The sequence below is a fragment of the Podarcis bocagei genome, assembly GCF_964188305.1.
Source record: "Podarcis bocagei genome assembly, chromosome: 1".
Taxonomy (NCBI): Eukaryota; Metazoa; Chordata; class Lepidosauria; order Squamata; family Lacertidae; genus Podarcis; species Podarcis bocagei.
This window is the reverse complement of record NC_138125.1, coordinates 85,628,076-85,653,001: the sequence shown is the minus strand read 5'-3', so window position 1 is coordinate 85,653,001 and position 24,926 is coordinate 85,628,076. Positions and strand designations below refer to the sequence as shown.

General features: G+C 43.0%; 3 protein-coding genes across 3 annotated transcripts; all 3 read right to left on the bottom strand.

Moving 5' to 3' along the window:
- Nucleotides 1-5,903: 5,903 nt before the first annotated feature.
- On the bottom strand, nucleotides 5,904-6,866 carry LOC308572907 (olfactory receptor 5AP2-like; the record flags this gene model as incomplete). The annotated part of the gene is made up of 1 exon (XM_081169430.1): nucleotides 5,904-6,866. One exon carries the CDS (start codon nucleotides 6,864-6,866, stop codon nucleotides 5,904-5,906), a length of 963 nt encoding a protein of 320 aa, XP_081025556.1.
- A 5,316-nt stretch (nucleotides 6,867-12,182) lies between these two features.
- On the bottom strand, nucleotides 12,183-13,130 carry LOC308572994 (olfactory receptor 5AR1-like; the record flags this gene model as incomplete). The annotated part of the gene is made up of 1 exon (XM_081169624.1): nucleotides 12,183-13,130. The coding sequence occupies one exon, from the start codon at nucleotides 13,128-13,130 to the stop codon at nucleotides 12,183-12,185; it is 948 nt and encodes a 315-aa protein (XP_081025750.1).
- Nucleotides 13,131-17,027: 3,897 nt separating this feature from the next.
- On the bottom strand, nucleotides 17,028-17,978 carry LOC308592937 (olfactory receptor 5AR1-like; the record flags this gene model as incomplete). The annotated part of the gene is made up of 1 exon (XM_081205013.1): nucleotides 17,028-17,978. One exon carries the CDS (start codon nucleotides 17,976-17,978, stop codon nucleotides 17,028-17,030), a length of 951 nt encoding a protein of 316 aa, XP_081061139.1.
- Nucleotides 17,979-24,926: the final 6,948 nt, after the last annotated feature.

Genomic DNA, 24,926 nt, shown 5'->3' with positions numbered 1-24,926 from the left:
CATGACATCCAATGTATGCATGTCTGGCAGACTTGGGGATGGGAAGCCATGGGCAAAGGAAGGTGCCATCCAGAGCCTTCACTGCTCATAGACTTTTCACACATCTATGTAGGATTGAGACCATAGCAAACTCTAATAACATGGTAGGCCCAGCATTGCCATTTCTTCCACTCCTCCTCACTTTCATCAATTTCTGAGTGGCTCTCAGAGCTTTTATCAAACCAAAAAATAAACGCAATTGCCTCTGTTAAGAGTGGTGATGCAGTAAGGCTTTAAAGCGGCTACCACATTGTTAGTGGTTGTTTCTAACCCTAAGAAACACTGGGGAGGCTGACAAGGGAGAAAACAGAGATTAGTGAAACCTCAATGCCCTTAGATAAGTCACTAATTTGGGGCTGAAACTTGTAAGCCTTCCAAAGATAAAGAAGTAAAACATTGCCTTTATAGTAGACCCAGAGAAACCCGTTGGTTTCACCCACACAGCTCTATTTGTGCAGTGTTAGGCCTGATTACCGTATTTTTCGCTCTATTGGACGCACCGGACCACAGGACGCACCTAGTTTTTACAGGGGGAAATCAAGGAAAAAAATATTATCCCTCCCCCCAGCCCCAAAGAGCAATGGACAGGCTGCGCACAGCCTGTCTGCTTCTCCCAGAGCTTCTCGGGGCTGCAGGGGAAGCCCGGGTTCCCCTACCAGCCCCAAAGAGCAAAGAAGCCAAGACAGCGCACGGGATCCATAGCCGCGCAACCTCTCCAGCCAGGAGCTAAACCTCTCCAGGTTTAAAGAAGAAGACAAGGCAGTCCAGGGCAGGCACTCACTGCCCTGGCTTCCTCTTTAGCCTTGAGCAGCATCTTTAGTCTTGCGCAATGGGATGGATTGCGCCCGCTGTCCACCGGGGCTGGACTAGATGACTCCTGGGGTTCCCTTCCAACCCTGCAATTCTATGACCTCGGAAGGTGTTTGGGGTCTCCACCACTGGAGGCTTTTAAGCAGCGGTTGGGGGACCATCTGCCTGGCGTTTTTTAGCTGTGATTCCTACATTGTGAGGGGGCTGGGCTAGATGACCCTCGGGTGGCCCTCCCAACTCTATACAGTCCTACAGTTCTGCAGCAGGAGATCCACAGCCACTTAGAATCATAGAATCATAGAGTTGGAATAGACCACAAGGGCCATCGAGTCCAACCCCCTGCCAAGTAGGAAACACCATCAGAGCACTTCACACAATGCCCACACCATCAGAGCACTTTACACAATGCCCACCATCAGACCACTTCACACAATGCCCACTCCCAATTTTCATCTGAGAGACATGTGGCTTCAGTGTCTAGGCAGGTACCCCCCTACCTGCCACACTTCCCCCACCTCACTTAAGCTGAGGGAATTCCTGCCCAGAGAAGCTCCCAGGTGACGCAAAGGTTAAGATCTACCTCTGGTAGATCTCTTGCGGCTGGAGAGGCACGCAAGGCTAAAGAGGAAGCCAGGGCAGTGGGATGGATTTGCGAAGGAGGCTTTGCGAAGCCTCCTCCCCCCCTGGAGAGGCACGCAAGTCTAAAGAGGAAGCCAGGGCAGCGAACGGGATGGATCCCGTTCGCTGCGCTGGCTTCCTCTTTAGCCTTGCGAAGCCTCCCCCCCCCAGAGGCGCGCAAGTCTAAAGAGGAAGCCGGGGCAGCGAACGGGATGGATCCCGTTCGCTGCGCTGGCTTTCTCTTTAGCCTTGCGAAGCCTCCCCCCCCCCGAGGCGCGCAAGTCTAAAGAGGAAGCCGGGGCAGCGAACGGGATGGATCCCGTTCGCTGCGCTGGCTTCCTCTTTAGCCTTGCGAAGCCTCCCCCCCCCCCCCCGCTGGAGAGTTTGTGCAAGGCTTTTCTAGAGGAGGGAGAAGGGACTGACTGGCGATGTCAGTCCCTTCTCCCTCTCGGGGAAAAGCCCGCAAGAGCCGCGCAACGCTTGTGTGGGGCTCTTGAGGGCTTTTCCTGCCTGCCTCCCCCCCCCTGCATTCGCTCCATAGGACGCACAGACTTTTCCCCTTAGTTTTTAAGACGGGAAAAGTGCGTCCTATGGTGCGAAAAATACGGTATTTTTATCTTAGAACAGCAAAGCTTGGGCACAAGGACTGTGCACTGAATTCAGCCAACTCCCAGGCCAAAATGGGATGATAGGGGGGAAATTGGCTTCAACGAAGTTGGGGTGAGAGTTAGACAGTTCTGGATCACCCCAGTTTGCCTTGGACTATGCAGAGTGACCTGGGCTGTCAAGGGGCAGGGCGTTTGGCAAGGCAGGCCGATGCACCTTTGTAAGCCATTCCCAAGCAGCGAGAAGACACCACCACCAGCAGCAGCACTTGGCCTCATTGATGTGCTCCAAAGGAAGGCAGAGCAATACTTTTGGCACCAGCTTTGCTTCAGGAGTTGCTGAAAGGAGGCATACAAGGCACTTTCCAACCACCTTAGGAACTCCACTCCAGATTTATGTAGGGTTTACTTTAGCCGGAAAATATTCCACAAGGCAGCAGAGGTTTAGGATTCCTTCCCCTAGATAGGCAACCTTCCCAGGTTGATGAGCCCCATATGCTTCTATACCATGTGCAGAAACCACCTTCTTGACTGTTGGACCCACTATTGGTCTCGTCCACTCAATCCACTGGAGCCTACAGGGCTTCACTCTTCACCTACAGGAGACAGACTAGTCCCTAACACACTGAAGGTTTAAGACCCATTGGCTACCCTCACCTGGTTTAGCCAGCCAATTGAAGCTAGTTCCCAGAGTGTGTTGCATGCTGTTGCATGCTGACAGCTTCTGGAAGCTACAGGTGAGAGCCGAGCACAGGGTGGGGACAAAGGTGGATAAACTACCTCAGAAGGAGCATGATGTGTCCCCCACCAGAGGTACTACTCCCCCCCCCAAGACCCCAATATCTGTCTTAATTTACTAGAATATGTGCAGGAGTTTCACAACAGCAATTGATTGGTTGTTAAACTAAAAGTGATTACAGTCATACCTCAGGTTGAATGTGCTTCAGGTTGAGCGCTTTCGGGTTGCGCTCCGCGGCAACCCAGAAGTAACGGAGCATGTTACTTCTGGGTTTTGCCGCTCACACATGCGCAGATGCTCAAAATGACATCACACGCATGTGCAGAAGTGGCAAAACGTGACCCACACATGCACAGACGTGCTGTTGCATCTTACATTCTGTTCAGGATGCGAACGGGGCTCCAGAACAGATCCTGTTTGCATCCCAAGGTACCACTGTACAGTAGAAATAGAACTGAGCCAATACCCAAGAATGACATTGATACTGTCCAGTAAAGTTTTTAATCCTACAGTGATTCACCTTTTGTTCACCTTTTATTACATATGTTACAGTGGCTTTGTAAAGTAAAGGTAAAGGACCCCTGGACAGTTAAGTCCAGTCAAAGGTGGCTATGGGGTTGCGGCACTCATCTTGCTTTCAGACCGAGGGAGCTGGTGTTTGTCCACAGGCAGCTTTCCGGGTCATGTGGCCAGCATGATTAAACCACTGCTAGGAAGCCGTTTACCTTTCCACTGCAGTGGTACCTATTTATCTACTTGCACTGGCGAGCTTTCAAACTGCTAGGTTGGCAGGAGCTGGGAACAAAGGGAGCTCACCCTGTCACGGGGATTCGAACCACCGACCTTCCGATCGACAAGTCCAAGAGGCTTGGTGGTTTAGACCACAGCATCACCCACGCCCCAGTGGCTTTGTAAGTCTATATCTTAAAGAGGGGAAGAAGGTCCTGTTAGCTCAGTTTTCTCCATACTGAAGTTCTGTTCAAAAGTATCCCTCACACATTGGGCCAGTGCATAAGAAGAGAGTGGGCCTGCTTTGACAGGCCTTGCACCTGCCATGTGCCTACACTCTAACATTGGCCTGTGCAGTGCAAACGTCTGCAAGGGGAGAACCTTTATATATGTCTGATTCCATACAGTGGTATGTGTGACTGCTTTCTCCTGCAAATGCTCAGTTGGGGAGGAGGTAGTTGGTTCATGCAATCTCCAGGTGGGCTAGTCAGCATGGCCCCACTCCTCACATGAGGGATATTTCTGAATTGGATTTGAGTTGCCAAGTATTCAAATGTTGAGCATCATGGTTTCCTTAAAGGACATTTATTGCTCAGAAGGAGCTCTGAATCACCCTGAACAGGCTTACATTCACAATGGAAAACAACATCTTCTTTTCCTTCCTTTTCTCGGAGCTCCATCTTCCGTCTGATGTCTGCAACAGCAACCTAAATGGGAAGGACCCCCTGTGTGTTTTCATAATACATTATGTATTCCAGGCCTACCAGCAGAATGATAAAATGGTGTAGCATTGTACAAAATGATACTTTTTTCTGTGCAGTATGTATATTTGTCATACATTCAGTGTAAGGTATTTTATTGAATAAACCTGGTATTTTATGCAAATGAATTACATTTTCCCCTCTTGTCCCCACATTCTCAAGACTAACTCACCAAAACCTCACAAGGCCCTACAGTGTGGAATACCATTTTACACCAGAAAACTTCCAGTGAGCATCCCTAACGTGGCATCACATGTGAATACAGTCTGTGTTGCATCTTTAATTCATCTTGCTCTGCTAAATTTATCTTTTTGTAAACCACTTTGAGGCTTTTTCTACAATCAAGCAGCATATAAATTTTATGAAATAATTATAATTATAAAATGAATTCTGCTACTATTTAGTTTCCACTGAAGGTCATGTTAGATCTGGAAATCGATAATGTGGGAAAAAAATTAATACAATGGTGCTTTATCCAAAAATATTTTAATTATATTTCTAGAATTGAGAAAATAGATCATATTTATGAAACCTTTAAATAGTTTGTAGCTCAATTTGATATTTCTTTGGGGATGACAAGACTTTTGCCAATATACTTCAGGGCTAATCAACGTGGTGCCCTCTAAATGTTGTTAGACTGCAGCTCCTATTATTCCTGATTATTGATCATGCTGGCTGTGGCAAATTGGAAATATTGTTCAACAACACCCAGAGGATACTACATTGGCTACTCCTGTACTAAATTATACAGAATATTTTAATTCAGCAAATGAATTAAATTCAGACAGAAGGGCTCCTTTCATTCATGTAGGGCTTTTGACTGGCTGAAGGATCAAAAGAAAGAGGTGCAGGGTTGGGGTTTTTTTTTGGCCAATTACCCCCTCCCATTGAAGCCTCTCATACTGTTCTGGAAGGATCCAGAACCCTCCTGAGCAGGTTTCCAGGGGTGGAAGTGACTGCATGGGGGAAAATCACCTTCTCTGTTGCTGCTGATGGAAATTCACTCAGAGAAAGCTCCTGTTGAAAGAAAGGAAATTAGGATCCAAGCCTATGGATGGCATTCAATGCTAGTCCTACTCAGAGTAGTCCTGAGTTAATACACATTACTAACTTAGGTTCATAAATTTCAATGAGTCTACACTGAGTAGAACTTAGTTGACTCTAGGTCTCCATAAGTTATTTCTGCGCAATCTGGATACCTGGCTGAATTACAAGTCATTAGGTTCCATTATAATGAAGTTAGGGATATAAGGAGCTGCCTTATACTGAATCAGATCATTGATCAATCTAGATCAATATTGTTTACATTGACTGGCAGGGACTCTCCTGGGTTTCAGACTGGGGTCTCTCCCAGCCTAGAGATGCTCGTGATTGAACCAGAGGACCTTTCTGCAGGCAATGCAAATGTTCTTCCACTGAGCTGCAGCTCTACCCCAAACAGTCTGTTCTTCCCAACATAATGAAAATATGAGCTAAACAGTACTGGGTAAAAATCAACTGATAACATTTACATTTAACAATACATTTATAAAATTGTGCTAAAGCCAGTCGACTACCAACATGCCCAAAACACACATTGATAGTCTTCCAGTAGGCAACATGTTAAAACACGGCTTTCCTACGCACAGCTTTTCTCAGAGCATCTTTTACCTCCCTGTTCCTCAGGCTGTAGATCAGTGGATTCAGCATGGGAATCACCACAGTGTAGAAGACAGAGACTATTTTGTCCTGGTCCATAGAGTGGCTGGAGCTGGGTCTCAAATACATGAACAGGATCGTTCCAAAGAATATGGTGACGGCCAGTAAGTGGGAAGCACACGTAGAGAAAGCTCTGCGCCTCCCTTCTGAGGAGCTGATCCGTAAGATGGCAGAGAGGATATAGATGTAGGAAATAAGAATTGTGATGAGGCAGCTTAATTCATTAAAACTGGCAAAGACAAAAATGATGATCAGGTTGATGTGTATGTCAGTGCAAGAGAGTGCAAGAAGAGGGGGTGTGTCACAGAAGAAGTGGTTGATGATGTTAGAATCACAGAAGTGCAGGTGGAACGTGAAATAAGTGTGAATTGCTGCATTTATAAATCCAGCTAGAAACGAGGCAATTACTAAGTAGCTGCAGACTTTCCATGACATAATCACCTTGTAGAGGAGTGGGTTGCAAATGGCATTGTACCTGTCATATGCCATTACTGCCAAAAGGAAACCTTCGATGCCCGCAAATGAGCCAAAGAAGTAGAACTGCGCTGCACATCCATGGAATGAAATGATGTTAGCATCAGCTACAAAGTTCACTAGCATCTTGGGAGTGATGACAGTGGAGTAACAGAAGTCAACAAAGGACAGGTAGCAAAGGAAAAAATACATGGGCGTGTGAAGCCGAGATTCAATTCCTATTAAAACAATCATTCCTAGATTACCCACGATGCTGACAGCATAGATCCCTAGAAAGATCACAAAGAGGGGAATCTTCAGTTCTGGCTGATCTGTCAGTCCACGAAGGATGAACTCAGTCGTTGTGGTGTAATTCTCCATGACCATTTCCTCTCCATGTGTAATTTTTCTCATCCTAGAATATTCGGGGGAAATTGTGGACCTGAACTTGTTTATAAAAGTGAATACCAAATAGATTTTCAATTCCTCCATTTCTTTCCTTTCCAGTCATGATATCAAGTCTATAGAACAGGCCTGGGGAACACATGATCCTCTAGTGTTCTTGGGACTCTCTGGCTACTTCCCAATAGGCTTCTACCAATGGAAACGGTGCCTGCTGCTCTTGAAAAGCTATCTGAAAACCAATAGAGCTCAGCAAAGGTCTATGATCAGCACCTTACCTTTTCTTACTTGCCAATCCAAGGGATTAATCATGCAAAGCAGCCCAAAAGGCTTCTGGCTTTTTAGGTACAGTATGTCCATGATGTAAAAAACTCCCGCAGTTCCTGTGGCGATTCTCTTCTGATATGATCCTTCTTAATCTTTCAGTTTTAGATGGTTGAGACTAAAAATTAAAAGGAAACAAGAAGTCTAATTTCCAGTGGAGAAACAAGGATCACTTTGCTGCCCTGCTGTGTACTGTTGAAGGCAGTGGTGGGCTTGCAATGCCCTAAAGAGATTCTTCTTCTAGTTTTAGAGAAGCGATTGCGATGGTTTCCCTGATTGCTTCTCTGCCTGTCTGCTACCCAGGGAAGGCTTTTGTAAGGAGGAGAGAGGTGTGTTCAGTTCTATGAGAGACAGAGAAATACCCTTGGGCCAACTGAGAGGTGTAAGGGGGTATGCATAGGCATGTGTGTCTGTATGTGCATGGCTGGATCTAGACACATCAAAGAAGCAATTCAGTTAAACGCGTTGTAAACTCATACAGGGAAATCTGGTAGGGAAAGACGGGACTCCACAGCACCATCTGGAGTCACAGTGCTATATCACATATACAACGCATGTAAAACACTTTTTCTTTACCTATCTAGCTGAGCCGCATGTGTGAGCAACAGAAGGTGAGTCATGGATAGGCATTGTCAGCCTTGCTTGTGAGACATTGAATTCCCTCTCCATCCCTTCCTGCCATTTGTTTAGCCAAAGGTGGTTTGCTACTTTGTTCTCTCCCTGTCCTCCTTCAGTGAGATTCCCCTCGCACATTCAATCTTGTTAACAGCAATCAGAATGCAATGCATCTGCTAGCCTGAGCCCAGTGCATGATCCTGTGAGCTTTGTTCCTCAGCTAGGTCTTTCGGTAGATCAGGTTCCTTCCTCAAGGCTTTTTTGCTGGCTGCAACATGATATGTATCAGGAAGTCACACGCACATGGGCTAGGGAAGAAAAGCAAATTCTCTGCCTCTCCCATGGAAAATGCCTGTGTGTACTATCACTGCTCTCTCCTTTTACTGCAGTAGGTTCAGTTAGCAAGATCCAAATAACACAGCATGTTGTAATCCTCCTCTTCTTTGCAGTTCTGACATCAAAGGTGCAAAGGAGAGAAGAGACTCCTCCCCACGCTCCAGCATGTGTCCAATGAAAATAGGGACGTCCCATTCCATAATGATAATTTTACTATTTATATCCCACACATCTTACTGGGTTGCTCTAGCCTCTCTGGGCTTCTTCCAACATATATAAAAACATAATAAAACATTAAACATTTTTTTAAAAAACAACCCCTTCCCTATACAGTATTGCCTTCAGACAGCTCAGGGGTTGGATAACTCCATACCATCCAATATTTCTACAATGAAAATAGGGACATCCTAAGGAAAAGTGGGACACTGCAGGATCAAATCAGAAACTGGGATGACTTCTCTAATCCAGGACGTATTTGGAAAATAGGGACATTGGAGGGTCTGTCACTCTCCTTTGCACCTCTGAGAGCAGTGCAATGCTGTAGGGGGTTTGTAGAAGATAGTCCATTCCATTCCCAGGATCTCTCTTCCCTGCTCCACTCAGAGCACACAATGTTCTCTGGCCATGGACCACATGCTTCAGTGAACTGTTTCTGGGTTTTCCCCAAGTCACCTAGGTTTTTAAATTTATTTGTATTTCTACAAACCTTGGGGTTGTTGCATTGGAATGGCAGTTTTCTTCAATGGGCTTTTGGCCATTTAAACAGGTGTTGTCTGACAGCAAGACAGGAATTTGTCCCCTGGTTCGCCTCTTGGAGTTTATCCATATACACTTCCTCTTCTCCCACTGCATTTCCCCTGGGGAAAACCACTTTAGTGCTCAGCTGGAGGAAACGGCAATCAGGTTTTCTGCTGATTACTGTTTGTTCTGATTTAGAGCTAAAGAGCAGGTTTTCCCTGGGAAAGGAGTGAGGCAAGGGGGAAATCACTTGGATCCATGCCTAGAAAGCATTGGTCAAATGGAAAACCACTCTGACATGTGCTTTCTAGTTATGGGACAAGCAGAAATGGTTAAAAAGCACACACACACCCTAACAATCATTTGGCTATTTCCCAACAGGTTTCTATCCACTGAATCAGGGGGTGCTACTCAAGTAAAGCTCTCAGAAAAAAATCAAGAGAGATCTACAAAGGTCTAGGCTCAGCACCTTACCTCTTGTTATCTGCCAAGCCAAGGGGTTAATCATGCAAAGCAGCCTCACAGAAATCTGGCTTTTGCAGTTATGCGCATGATGTTAAAAAGAATAAATAAATCTGCAGGTCCTGCAGTGGTTCTCCTCTGATATGATCCATGTCCCTGGCTTAGTCTTTCAGTTTGAGATGGTTGAGGCTAAATGTAAAGAGGAAACAAGGGGAACTCTGACTTCCAATGGAGAAACAAGGATTTTATAGTTAGTTTTGGAAGTCCTTTGAGATGCCGAAACAATATACAAGCTCGGTGGACCTAATTAAAATCTGAGTTGTCAAATACTGAGAAAATTCAAAACAGTAAATAGAATACAGTTCGTAAATAGAGCATGACACTGAGAACCACCTTCTGTCCTCTATCCAAGGAGCTAAAGTTTGTTTTTTATCTAAAGTTTTTTAGATAGTTTTTTTTTTTACAGTTCTGTGTTCCACTTCAGATTGTGATGTTTGTGCATGTGTGTATGTGTGAATCTTTGCAGTAGTACCCTACTTAGCTTTCGTTAACATTAGTGGTTAATTCATTAGTAGTTATTTATATTAATTATTTTGTCTTGTTTTCCCATCCAGTACCTACTGGTATCCAGCCTATTATCTGTTCGTTTCTCTGTCCTTTGCCAATTAATCATTCCCTTCCTTAAAGTCAGTAAATTGGTAAATAAATAAGTAAACATTGTTTGTTGCCCGTGTTTTATCTTAGTTGGCTAGTGCACCCTCCACCCTCCATTTTGGCCGCAGTCTTAGTTGTTTGTTTCTTGTGTTTGTTCCATGTAAGTATCGCAAGGCCTCAGATGTGACCTCGGAGACCCTGCGAGGTCTCAGAACCAATGTCTGAGACCCTGCCACCATCTGAACACGACCTCCAGTAGAAACTGGAGATCTCATCGGAGGTCTCATGAGGCCTCGGATGTAACCTCCGAGACCCCGAAAGGCCTCAGAAGCACTACTGTGCCACCAACACAACATGAAGTCATGAAGTCGTGACATCATGACGTCACGTTACATCACAGGCGTCATTGGGCACTCATAACCTAGGGGCTCAGGGCAGCACTCCTGTGTGTAGCTATGGTGCACAGTCAAAGGGGGCAGAGGGAGGTGCTGGCAATAGCAGCACCACTGACCAGATTGGTATGCCTCCAGTCAAAGCTAACCAATCCTTCTCATTGTGGTGGTGGTAGCAAGCCACAGCCACAGTTGGAATGGCCAATGACCAGTGGTAATAGGAGTTGTAGTCCAATAATATCTGGTCATTTTCCATCCCTGCTTTACATCAATTCCTCAAAAACAGTCCTCAAACTCAAAATTCTAAAAGAGCAATAAATGGAAAGATTTGCTATTCAAAAAAATAAATAAATCAGAATAAATAAATCAGAATTGCATTCTGAAATTCTGCCAGATGTTGAAGAATGATAGTGTTGTATAGACAGTAAAATGCATGCAATATATAGGATAGGGCTGTGCACAAATAGCCTCTCAAATTTCTCTGCCATATTTCACCATTGGTGGGCTATTTTACTAAATTTCTGCAGGGACTGTCAGGGGCAGGGATCACAGTATCTCAGAAGTGGGGCTCAACTTTAGCAGTGGGAGCAGCACAGCTTCTTTTCTTTTTTTAATGAATTTTAAAATTGCTGCCACTGGAAATGGCAATAGCAATTGCAGCAGGCAGTGAGGCAGCACAGGCATGGTGTCACTGCTCACATGCCTTCCCAATGCCAAGTGTCACTGCCAGTTCCAGAGAGGGAGAGGGAGAAGATGACTCAGGCATGGGAAAGTCAGTGCTTTGATGCCTCAGCACAGAGACAATTCAATGCTTTTGCTACTGTGGCTGCATCACCCCTTCACCCTCAACAGCAGAAGCAATACTCCATTAATGCCCAGTATTTGGAAAGCAGTAATTGTGCTGGGGACAATTATAGGGACGCAGGTGGCGCTGTGGGTAAAACCTCAGCACCTAGGACTTGCTGATCGTATGGTCGGCGGTTCGAATCCCCGCGGCGGGGTGCGCTCCCGTCGTTCGGTCCCAGCGCCTGCCAACCTAGCAGTTCGCAAGCACCCCCGGGTGCAAGTAGATAAATAGGGACCGCTTACCAGCAGGAAGGTAAACGGCGTTCCGTGTGCTGCGCTGGCTCGGCAGATGCAGCTTGTCACGCTGGCCATGTGACCCGGAAGTGTCTGTGGACAGCGCTAGCTCCCGGCCTATAGAGTGAGATGAGCGCACAACCCTAGAGTCTGGCAAGACTGGCCCGTATGGGCAGGGGTACCCTTTACCTTTTTAATTGTGATGGCAGCCTGACCAACATCCTCACCACCACCACAACACCTACCCACCCAGTTCCTCAAACCTACCTGGATTTGTCATTTATTTATTTATTTCACCAAGCTTTTATACCACTCAAAACAGAAAAAGAATATCAGAAATTGCCCTAGAAAAATCACATCTCAGAAATTTAGGCTCAGCTCCAGTATCACCCATAGATAGGTTGTGAGAGGGCAGACAAATGCGCAGGATTTTTATAAGGTGAAATTGGTTTTTTAAAATGACTTAAGTATAAAAAGGTTAAAAACTGGGGATAAGAACTTGTTGAATTTATAATTTGAATTGGAATATAAGAAGGGGAGGTGTGGGGAAGTCAGGGAAATATGTTATAGAAAATAAGGATTGCAAACTGTACATGTTTTTAATTTTTCTTTTTCTTTTTTCTTTTTGGCTTTTTAAAATGGAAATTTTTTAATAAATATTTAATAAAAAAAGACAAATGCGCAGGACCGAGGAAAATCATAATAATCCGCACCATATGAATGTTTGCTACTGTGGCCTCTGGTGAAAGATTTTCTTACTCAGTCTTTTCTTCAGGGCTCTTTTCACCTCCTCGTTCCTCAGACTGTAGATGACGGGGTTCACCATGGGGATCACAATGGTGTAGAAGACGGACACAATCTTGTCTTGCTCCACTGCCTCAATGCCTCCAGGCTGCACATACATGAAGGTCAAGGGCCCGTAATACAGTACAACGGCAGTCAGGTGTGAGGCACAGGTTGAGAAGGTCTTCTGTCTGCCTGTGGATGACCGCATCCTCAAGATGGTGGAAATGATGTAACCATAGGAGATAAGAACAATAATTGCATTCCCTACCACAACAAAAGTGGAAAGGACGAAGAGTACAACCTTGGAAACATAGTTGTCTGAGCAGGAAAGCCGCAACAAAGGAGGGATGTCACAGTAGAAGGAACTGATTTCATTGGCACCACAGAAGGAGAGCCTAAAGACACCACTTGTGTGGACAATGGCAATAAAAAGTCCCACCAGGTAGCTCCCAGCCACAAGCTGAAGGCACATATTTCTGGCCATGGCAATAGGATAAACCAGTGGTTTGCAGATGGCAACAAAACGGTCATAAGCCATAGCAGCCAGAAGGTAGCACTCTGTTGTAGCATAGAGGGTGAAGAACCACATCTGGGTCGCACATGCATTGTACGAAATCACCTTCCTATTTGTAAGGAGGTCCCACAACAGCCTGGGAATGATAGTGGAGGAGTAGCAAATGTCAATGAAGGACAGGTTGCTGAGGAAAAAGTACATTGGAGATTGCAAAAGGGAGTCTGTCTGGATCAACACAATCATACCCAGATTTCCCATCACTGTTAGGAGGTAGATTAGTAGAAAGAGCAAAAACAAGGGTATCTCCACTTCAGAATGATCCGTGAATCCTAAAAGAATGAACTCAGACACCTGGGTTCTGTTCACCTCTTGCATTTCTCCAATATGATTAACTTTCAGTCAGGAATGACAGCTAAAATTAGGATAGATAAGGGGAAGGATTGGAAAGCAAAGTGAAAAGCTGAGGTAATACATTGCAAACCATATTTTAAATTGTGATTTCCATTATTGGAAATATACTTTTCAAAAACATTTGTTCCTGTTACATAATGACCAAAGTGTTGGAGAAGCAGTTGAGATGGTTGCCCTAATTGTTTCTCCAACTGTCTGCAAGCCTGGCTAGGCTTTTATAAGGGAGAAAGTCATGTGTGTGTTCTGTGAGCGACAAAGAAATGGAGAGAGGTAGGGTGGTGTGTGTGTGTGTGTGTGTGTGTGCATGTACATGATTGCGGCTCCAACAAAGCATGGCGCAAAGGAGAAGGGGGGAGGATCACAAAGGGCTTTGTTCTCCTGCTGCTCTCCTTCCCACCTCTGAAAACAGTGCAGCCCTGTAGGCACCTGGTGAGCAAGTGGGAAGTTAAGATGGGTTAGAGTAGACAGGGTTAGCCAGTGAAGAGAGCAAGTTCACAGCCCAGAGTATTTTATCAATGTACGCCCCACTTTCAGCCATAGCTCTCTTAATGGATGACTATATCCCTTTGAAACTGTATGGAGCAGGATACTCCATTCCATTCCCACTGTCTCTTTCCCACTCTTCCCTGAATAAACAGTGTTCTCTGGCCACTGATCATGCTCAGTTTTCATTGGTCTGTTTTTGTATTTTCCCCCAAGTTAACCAGGTTTGCTTGTTTTTTGCTATATCTACAAATCTTTCGGTTCCCCCAAAGTCTGCTGACACCTCTCTCATGGCTGGTGTTACAGTTTTGGCTCCATAAGGATTGACGCTTGAAGAATGAGTTCTGGGCTGGTATAGATTGGGGTGGGAAATGGAGGGAAAGTGTCCCCAAAAGATGAATGTCACCGACCAATTTCATATGTAATATCTGGTCCATTCACTAAATAGTTTACCTAGTTTGATAGCCTGTTTTGTTATTTGAGCAAGAAGACAAAAGAGCACTCTTTACACTCAGTAAATTTCTGCAGCGGGAACAAGGACACACAAACTGCATTGAAATTGCAATAAGTCTCTTTCAATAGATATCTGGCCAAATTAAACAGGTGCTTGTCTGATGGTAAGATATGAATTTGTCTCTTGGTGCCCCTCTTGGTGTGCTTAAAACAAAAGCCTTAACTCAATCCTTTGGCTATTTCCCAATGGAATCAGGGGCTGCTACTAATTTATAGCTCTCAGAAAACCAAGAGTGCTCTACAAAGGTCTATGATTAGCACCTTACCTTGTGGCTTTAGCAGTGACGTGCATGAAATAAAAAAGTTTTGTAGATCATTCAGTGATTCTCCTCTGATATGGTCCATGTTTCTGGCTTAATCTTTCAGTTTTAGCAGGTCAAGGCTTAATATTAAAAGGAGTCAAGGGGAAGTGTGACTTCCAATGGAGAAACAAGGATTTTATTGTTGGTTTTGGACGTCCTTTTGGATATCATAACAATATAAATGCTCTGTGGACCTAATTAAAATATCTTGTTGCCACATCTTGAGAAAAGTCAAATTAGACACTGAGAACAACCCTCTATCACCATCCAAGTTTATTTATTTAGATCTTTTTAACCCCATTCTTCAACTGACAAAAGTCTCTGTGAGCAGCTTACAAATATCAGTGGTAAGACAGTCTTTAACCCCAGGCTTGCAGACTAAAGCAACAGCAAAAAAGGAAAAGGGGGTGTAAGGCAAACACTTGGAAAGGTAGTATTAGAAGGCTGTCTGCAAGTCTTTGACTTCACCAGCCTCACCTACCTGTTCAGTGAAATGGATGTTAACATCTAGAAAAAGAAAACATTAAATATGGATAAATCCACATACGTATATAGGAACAGTAGTATTCCCCCATTTTTTTCAAGCTACACCCGCTCATGGCAGTTATTTTGTGTCAAGAACCATCCCTACCACCAGGAGCCCACCTCACTCACTCACTCACTCACTCACTCAAAATCCCAAATTTACCATTGGGCTCAGTCTGGCATAAAAGGTTGGTCACCACTAATTTAAAGAATTGGGAGGTGCAAGGGCTGGGGGAGTGGAGTTGTGCCAAGATGCAAAGGAGAAGAGCAGAGAGGATAATGAACAGTGTATTCCAGCCACTGACCATGTTCTTCATTGGTCTGTTTTTGTGTCTTCTCCAAGCCACCCAGGTTTGTTGTCTTTTGGATACTTCTACAATCCTTTGGGTTTTCCCACCCAAAGCCTGCTGATACATATTTGCAACATAAGGATTGACAGTTGAGAAATGGGTTCTCTGCTGGTATATATTGGACTGGAGAATGGAGTTAATGGATTCCAAAACAATGACTACCAGAAACCAATGTCCTAAATAAAGTTTGATTCCTTCGCCAAGTATATTGCCTATGTTTTGACATTCCAACTAGAAAACAAAAGAGAACTCTTTACAATCAATCAATTTCCTCAATGGGTACAAGAGCACATTGAAACTGTAGTAAATTTCTTTCAGTAGGCTTTTGGCCAAATAAACAGGTGTTTTATCTGAGGGCAAGACAAGAATTTTTCCTGGGGTCTTTGTGTTTTTAAATACCCTAACTAACTTAATCATTTGGCTATTTCCCAGCAGGTTTCTACCAATGGAAACAAGGGCTGCTACTTCTTTAAATCTTTCAGAAAACCAATAGAGCTCTAGAAAGGTCTATGACCAGAACCTTACCATTTGTTCTTTGACAAGTCAAGGGATTAATCATGCAGACCACACACTGAATTAGATGTTACAACAAAAACCAAACTGATACAGAACTGGTACAAAACAAATGTTAGGAATACCAAATACAGTGGTACTTAATTCATTCCTGAGGTCCGTACTTAACCTGAAACTGTTCTTAACCTGAAGCACCACTTTAGCTAATGGGGCCTCCTGCTGCTGTCGCGCCGCCAGAGCACGATTTCTGTTCTCATCCTGAAGCAAAGTTGTTAACCTGAAGCACTACTTCTGGGTTAGCAGAGTCTGTAACCTGAAGCGTATGTAACCTGAAGCGTATGTAACCAGAGGTACCACTGTAGAGTCATATTTCATTGAGACTTGCCACCCCCATGATTGGCATATTATATACGGTAAGTAACAAATGGCCACAAAATGGAAGCAAGATCCATAGGTTTACCTAGATCTGGATATACCCTTAATGTATAAGTCAATTTCTCAAAAATGGGAACAAGCATTATTTTATAGAACCAAATATTTAAAGAAAAACCTGAGGACACCTTCCAGCCCTGTGATATTGTCAAATGAGCAGCTGCTATTAGGGAAAAAAATGTAAGTGGCTTGTTTATTTATTTATTATTTATTTATTGAATTTATATACCACCCTATACCCAGGGGTCTTAGGGCAGTTCACAGAATTACATATTAAGTCTGTATTAAACAAATCAAAAATGGATAAAAGTCATAGTTACGGGTTTAAAGGCAACAGTTACCCTATTATTTCAGAAATTTCTTTCATTAACTCTTCTCAAAATTCATATACATGTTTGCAAGACCACTGCATGTGCTCTTTCAATACATACCTTCCAACACATAGGGGACCCAAATTTAGATATATGTGCAAGATGGGCTGGGGTCAAGACCCATCAATGGGCTACTTTTAAGGAGTTTTCTCATGTATTTCTGGAGACAAATCAAAAAGGAGTAGGAAGCCATAGTTCAATTCCTGGCATGTCGCAGCAGAGCTGGGAATGTACCTAGCCTGAAATGGGGAAATAGTGATATTTTCTCTCTCTCCAGAAAAACGACTTCTGATATATTTTGGCTCAAATCCAATATTGTGTGAGACAAAGGTGCAAGATAGGACAACATTTTAACAAGAACCACATGAATATTCACTGCTTTTGCTGTGGGAGTAAGATATTATTGCTTAGTCTTTTCTTCAGGGCTCTTTTCACCTCTTCATTCCTCAGACTGTAGATCATGGGGTTCACCAAGGGGATCACAATGGTGTAGAAGACGGACACAATCTTGTCTTGCTCCACTGCCTCAATGCCTCCAGGCTGCACATACATGAAGGTCAAGGACCCGTAATACAATACAACGGCAGTCAGGTGTGAGGCACAGGTTGAGAAGGTCTTCTGTCTGCCTGTGGATGACCGCATCCTCAAGATGGCAGAGATGACATAAGCATAGGACACAAGAACAATAATTGCATTCCCTACCACAACAAAAGTGGAAAGGACGAAGAGTACAACCTTGGAAACATAGTTGTCTGAGCAGGAGAGTCGCAACAAAGGAGGGATGTCACAATAGAAGGAGCTAATTACATTGGGACCACAGAAAGACAAACTAAAGGTCCCACAGGTGTGAACAATAGCATTCACAAGCCCCACCAAGTAGCACCCAGCCACAAGCTGAAGACAGATGTTTCTGGCCATGGCAATAGGATAAACCAGTGGTTTGCAGATGGCAACAAAACGGTCATAAGCCATAGCAGCCAGAACGTAGCACTCTGTTGTAGCATAGAGGGTGAAGCACCACATCTGGGTTGCACATTCATTGTATGAAATCACCTTCCTCTCTGTAAGGAGATCATACAACAGCCTGGGAATTATGATAGAGGAGTAGCAAATGTCAATGAAGGACAGGTTGCTGAGGAAAAAATACATTGGAGACTGCAAAAGGGAGTCTGTCTGGATCAACACAATCATACCCAGATTTCCCATCACTGTCAGTAGGTAAATTAATAGGAAGAGCAAAAACAAGGGTATCTCCACTTCAGAACGATCTGTGAATCCTGAGAGAATGAACTCAGACACCTGGGTCCTGTTCCCCTCTTCCATTCTTCCAGTATGGTTAACCATCAATCAGTAATGAGGGCTAAAATTAGGACAGATAAGAGAAAACATTGAAAATCATAGTGAAAACCTGAGATAATATAAGAGTGTGCATTGGAAACATTTTATTTTTTTTTAAAAAAGAATGTGATTTTCATTTCTATAATTTGGAAAAATATTTTTCATGTTGCACTATGAACCAAATTCCACTTACATTAGGCAAATGCATGGCCACTCCAGAGTTAATTTTATATTTGTGTACATTCATCAAAATAAAAAAGACAGGAGGGGCTTTAATGAGTGTGTGCCATCATTTCAGATTTTCTTTACCACTCTCAACTCTTCAGGGACCAACTGGCCATGCCTTCCTTTCATCACACAGCCCCCACTGGAGGATTTGTACTGCCTCATCACAAGCCTGGGTTTGCATGAAATTATCATGGTGTATGGGAGCAAAAGAGAATGGAGGTTGCACACCAGCCATGGCCATGACCTGGGAATGAGAAGGCAAAGGCACTGAGAAGGGTAAGGTGGTGGTTTTAAAGAAAGGCAGACATTTGAGTAAAGCATGGATAGAGGAAACAGAGAATGAAGAGGTGGATTTAAACAATTGTTGCTGTTGTTGTTTAATCCTTTAGTCGTGTCCGACTCTTCGTGACCCCATGGACCAGAGCACGCCAGGCACTCCTGTCTTCCACTGCCTCCGGCAGTTTGGTCAAACTCATGCTGGTAGCTTTGAGAACACTATCCAACCATCTCGTCCTCTGTCGTCCCCTTCTCCTTGTGCCCTCCATCTTTCCCAACATCAGGGGCTTTTCCATGAGGTGTCTTCTCTTCTCATGAAGTGGCCAAAGTATTGGAGTCTCAGCTTCACGATCTGTCCTTCCAGTGAGCACTCAGGGCTGATTTCCTTAAGAATGGAGAGGTTTGATCTTCTTGCAGTCCATGGGACTCTCAAGAGTCTCATCCAGCACCATAATTCAAAAGCATCAATTCTCCAGTAATCATACTGGAAGAATTTAAACAATAGCAGAGGTTTAAGTAAAGTACCTTCTTACAATGGAATATATGAGGGCTCCACACCCTTTATATCTCACACATGAGATATGTGTGAGATAATGAAATAAAAAATAGTGACTATTTTAAACAATGACAGAACTTTGAGTGAAGCAGGGGTGGAGAAACACTGAGAGGAAAATTGTGGTTTTAAACAAGAACAGATGTTTGAGTAAAGCGGGAATGGAAAGACATAGAGGGAATTGCCCATTTTAAAACAACAACTGGGGTTTAAGTAAAGCAGAGATTGAATGATACAGAGGAAAGTTGTAGTTTTAAATGACAGCAGAGGTTTGGGGAAAGCCAAGATGGAAATTTAAAACAAGATGCCAAATTTAAAACAACAGAGGCTTGAATAAAGCAGGCATGTAGAAAAATTGAGAGAGGGAAAGGAGCAATCTTGAACAATGACAGAGGTCTGAGTAGAGTAAGCAGGGGTAGGTGACACTGAGGGTGGGGAAAAGCTAAATTCAGAAATCACAGTTTAGTAAGCCCTGCATCCTCAACTAGATACTCATTGGTTTCCAGCTACTCAAACTAACTGAAAACAAAAGATTCAAAGTTCATTAAAATGGATATTTACCTATTTTTTTTTTAAAAAAAAACACATTTCAGTAATGGCAACTACTATTCTTGCAGAAGAAAGATTATTCCTTCCCCATAAAAACTCAGCATGTATATTATAGGATCTGATTGCATCACCTCAGCCTTACCTGTAGTCAAACAGAATTTTCTTCATATTGTGCACTGATTCTAGAGGCTATGAGTGTACATGTGTTTTAAAGAACTGATTCTAGAGGTGATGAGAGTATATGTGCTTATTGAACAACAGAAAGCCTTGGGGGCAACTTCCCATGACACTCATCCTAGAGAGACCATGCAGTAATAATCACCATCTTGTTAGTCTCATCAGGTAATTGTAATGTGTGACACAATGCTGATTCCTTCCTTGCTCTGAAGCAGGGATGGGGTCCTGAGGCCCTTCAGATGTCGCTAGACTCTCAATCTTCTCCAGCAATCATGGCCAATAGTCAGGGATGATGGGAGTTGCATTCCAGTAATATCTTTGTGCCCCCCTTCAGAGATTACAGACTGACTTTGCAGATATGCCTCCATGCCAGGGCTATCAGCATCTTTTGAGTAAAGCATGGATAGAGGAAACTGAGAAGGAAGTGGTGGATTTAATGATTTGTACTTTTTTGAAATGATTTGTACTTTTTTGAAATGGGTCAAAGCTTTCCTGACCAGAAAGGCAGCTGCTGCTTCAGTAGTCAAAGCTCTACTGAAGGATATCATCCCCCAGTTTGGAGGTCCTCAAATAACAGAGCCAGATTTGGGATCCCACTTCAATAATCAAGCTGTTTAAACAGTGCTTACATCCTTGGGAATAACCCAGCAATTGCATCCACTGCATTGCCCACAGTTATCAGGGCTTGTTGAGAAAACTACTGGGAAAATTAAGGTGGGATTGGGAAAACTTGGTGAAGAAACATAGCTTAGAATCACCTCAATGGTAGGTACAAGCCTGAGCCCCGATGAAGTCCTCTTTGGAAGATTATTTCAGTTAACTGGGCCATTATGCATTCTATATGCTTCACTAATGGGAGGAGATTAAAAATTGGCTGAACATGTTGAAGAACTCCAGAATGCATTGACTCTCACTCTTGCGCTCTTTGGGAATACTCAGTCCTGGCCTCTGGATGTGGCCCTGTATGATCTGCAACCTTGTGACTGGGTCCTCGTAGAGAAGGTAATAAGAAAGAAAGAGCCACAGTGGGATAGCCCTCATCAGGAACTTCTGGCCATTCATCCCTCTGTAAAATGGGAAGGAAACAACACCTGGATTTACTGCATGCAAGTTAAAATGAGTTCCTGGCCTGTTGCAGTTTTTACCCTGGAGGTTAGGGGAACATCGGGTGCCTCGGGGGAGCACAGCTGAGGGACTGACCTGGAAAAGGTCACTCCAGAACCAGACCATAGAATTACAAGAACGAGAAGCACAAATGGAGTTGGAGGAATCACAGATATTCCCCTTGAGGCTATGCAGATGACCAGACTGAAGCATTTCTCCAGAAAGACCGGTAAACTGAAACGAACTGTTTCCCTTTTGGAAGGCCAACTATTGATAGAGAAAATACTAAGATAGAAGATTTTTCAAACTTTCCATCTGAATGATCTGGACCTGAACGTCACCAGGGAGTTTCTCGCCCTTGGTGGAATCATAGTCTTTGGTGGGCAGTTGCATTATTATTTGTGGTACTTACTCCTTTGTTTTTCATATTTCTTTTTGGTTGGACTTAATATGTACTATAAATTTGTTGTTGCTTTTAAGTCTTTTTAGTTGTTGTTTTTTAAATCTTATACCTATGAACTGCCTTGAGATCAACAGATGAAGGGTGGTATACAAATTTAATAAATGAAATTTATTGCAATGTTTAATTCTTTGTCAGAAAACTATATCTCAACAAAATGAAAGGTGGGGTTTATTGCAAATACAGAGTATTGCAATGCAGCCTTTCTTCTGTACAGAGGATGATGGGAAGGACTTCAACTAATTTAAAGAAAATTTGGATGAAACCACTACAGTGGTACCTCAGGTTAAGAACTTAATTCGTTCCAGAGGTCCGTTCTTAACCTGAAACTGCTCTTAACCCGAAGCACCACTTTAGTTAGTGACTTTTTCTGAAGTAGAGTTACTATCTTGAAATCAGACCATGTGATCTGACCATGTGGCCAGCATGACTAAACCGCTTCGCCAATCAAAAAGCAGAACAAGCAAATCAGAAAGTTGAGGCTATAAAAGGGGAGGTAAGGCCGCTACACAAGCACATCAGTGATCAGCAGGCCTACCTGTCTATGGTGGAGCTGAGAAATCGGGAAAATAACCTGAGATTGAGAGCTATTCCAGAGCTTGAACAGAAAGATTTGACTGGTTACTTGACAGCAGAATTTTCAAAGTTCTGGGGTATAGAAGAATACAAAGACTTTAAAATTACAACTGCATTTAGATTGGGAAGAGTCGTGAGGAGGGACAGATCCAGAGACTGCTTGATCATTCTGAGATCCAAGCAGGAGAGAGACAAAATATTAGGCCTTCATTTCAAGAAATCACTTGTTATTCAAGACAAAAGAGCAGAAATTTACAGAGATATACCAAAACAACTTTTGGACCTTAGAGCTACATACACAGACCTAGCAAGACTACTGAGAGGTAATTCAATTCCTTATAGGTGGGAGTTCCCCCAAGGATTATCCTTTACCTTCAAAGGAAAGAAAGTTAAAATCAAAACAACAGAAGACCATCAGAAGTTCCTGAACGACCACGGAGAAGACCTTCAAAAGGGAGCAGCAGCATCTTGGCCACTGCCACCGCCTGGAATAGTACCGACACCTACACCCTCGGGATCAGAGGAAAAGGAAGACACCTCATTATAGGACCAACAGATTGATCCAGGATGTCTCTGCAGCTGCTCAGTTGGAACATTAATGGCGGAAATTCTCCGGAGAAAAGGAGAAGAATCTTTCATATTTTGAAAAAAGAACAATTGGACATTATCTGCTTGCAGGAAACTCATGTGACTAGGCTCCATAGGAAAGTGTTAATTAACAAAAGACTAGGCCAAGAATTTATCTCATCCGATAGAGTTAAGAAAAGAGGAGTGGTGATCTACGCAAAGGAGAGCCTGTCACCAAAATTTTTATTCAAAGATGAGCAAGGAAGAATTGTAGCAATTGAAATACAGACACAAGGAGAAAAATTTTTGATATTAGGGATTTATGCACCAAATGAGGGGAAATCAGAATTTTACAAGAAGCTGCATGAGATAATGCTGGACTATCTGGATTACTCCAACATCATTATGATGGGAGACATGAATGGTGTGGTCTCTACAAACATGGATAAGTCACAAAACCAAAATTTAACAAAAGATGGTAGACTACCTAAGACTTTTTTTGAATTAACTGACAATATGGACTTGATTGATATATGGAGGACAAAGAACCCCCTAGGTAAAGAAGGAACCTTCTTTTCTGAGGCCCATATGTCATGGACAAGAATCGACCAAATATGGATAACTAGAGGGCTGGCACCTAAGACTAGAAAAGTGGAAATCTGCCCTAAAACTTGCTCCGACCATAACGCCATGAAAGTGGAACTGAGACTTACTCCAATCGGTTCCTTCAGATGGAAAATGAATGACACCCTGCTAAGAGACCAGGAGATTGTGAAGAAGGCCCAAAAAACTTTAAAAGATTATTTTGAAATAAATTTGAACACCGCGGTGGAAAAGAGAACAATCTGGGATGCGAGTAAAGCAGTCATGAGAGGGTTTCTGATACAACAGAATACGATTAAGAAAAGACTCTGGAATGAAAAAAAAGATAAGATCCTAGAGAAGATAAGAGATGGAGAGAAAAAACTGAGATCAAAACCAAAGTCGAAGGAGGTTCTAAGAGAAATTAAATTCCATCAAGCACAATATGCGAAACTGATAAATCAAGAAGTTGAATGGAAAATTAAACAAATGAAACAAAGATTTGAATCAGCGAACAAATGTGGAAAACTGCTAGCATGGCAGTTGAAAAAGAGACAAAAATTGAACACGGTCACCAATCTAGAGATTGATGGGAGAATTATTCAGAAACCAGATGAAATTAGAAAGTGTTTCCAGAGATATTTAAAAAAACTTTACACGCAAGGGCCGCAGGAAGAGACTGAGATAGACCAATTTCTAAAAATAAATGGATTACCAAAATTGGCTCAGGAAAAGAGAACAATCCTGAATTATAAGATAACACAACAAGAAATTGAGGGTGCCATTCAGAATATGCAACTAGGCAAATCTCCAGGACCAGATGGACTTACCTCCAAATATTATAAGACATTGAAAGATTTCTTGATACAACCACTATTGGAGGTCTGCAATCAGATCATGGAGGGGAGGAAGGCGCCGGAATCGTGGAAAGAAGCTTTCATCACATTGATACCCAAACTGGAAACTGAAAAAACTCAACTTAAGAACTACCGTCCCATCTCACTCCTAAATGTGGATTACAAAATTTTTGCAGACATTTTGGCAAGTAGACTTAAAAAAGTATTAAATGAAGTAATTCATAAAGACCAGGCAGGCTTTCTCCCAGGTAGACATCTGTTTGACAACACTAGGAATATTATTGACATTTTGGAGCTTTTGCAGACTAACATCAACACGAAAGCAGTGTTAATTTTTATTGATGCGGAGAAGGCCTTTGATAATATTTCTTGGAAGTTTATGAAGAAAAACTTGGAAGAGATGGGAGTGGGACGGGGGTTTGAAAATGGAATAGAGGCAATCTATTCAGAGCAAAAAGCTAAATTGATAGTGAACAATGTGGTGACAGAAGAATTCAAAATTGAAAAAGGAACACGACAGGGGTGCCCTCTATCCCCTCTTTTATTTATCTCAGTCCTGGAGGTGCTTTTGAACATGATTAGGGAGGACCGGTTGGTGCAAGGGATACAGGTCGGAATGAAACAATATAAACTGAAAGCCTTTGCGGATGACTTGGTTTTAACATTACAGGAGCCAGAATCTAGTACAAAAAGAGTTTTAGAACTGATTCATGAGTTTGGTCGGGTGGCAGGATTTAAGTTGAACAAACAAAAAACCAAGGTCTTGGGGAAAAATTTGACACCTTTAGAAACAGATGGGTTTCAGAAAGAGACAGAGTTAAATGTGGTTAAAAAAGTGAAATACCTAGGGGTCAATTTGTCTTCCAAAAATTTGAATTTATTCAAAGATAATTATGAAAAATGTTGGTCAGAAGTTAAAAAGGATTTAGAAATTTGGTCAAGATTGAAACTTTCCTTGTTGGGTAGAATTGCAGCTATAAAAATGAATGTATTGCCAAAGATGT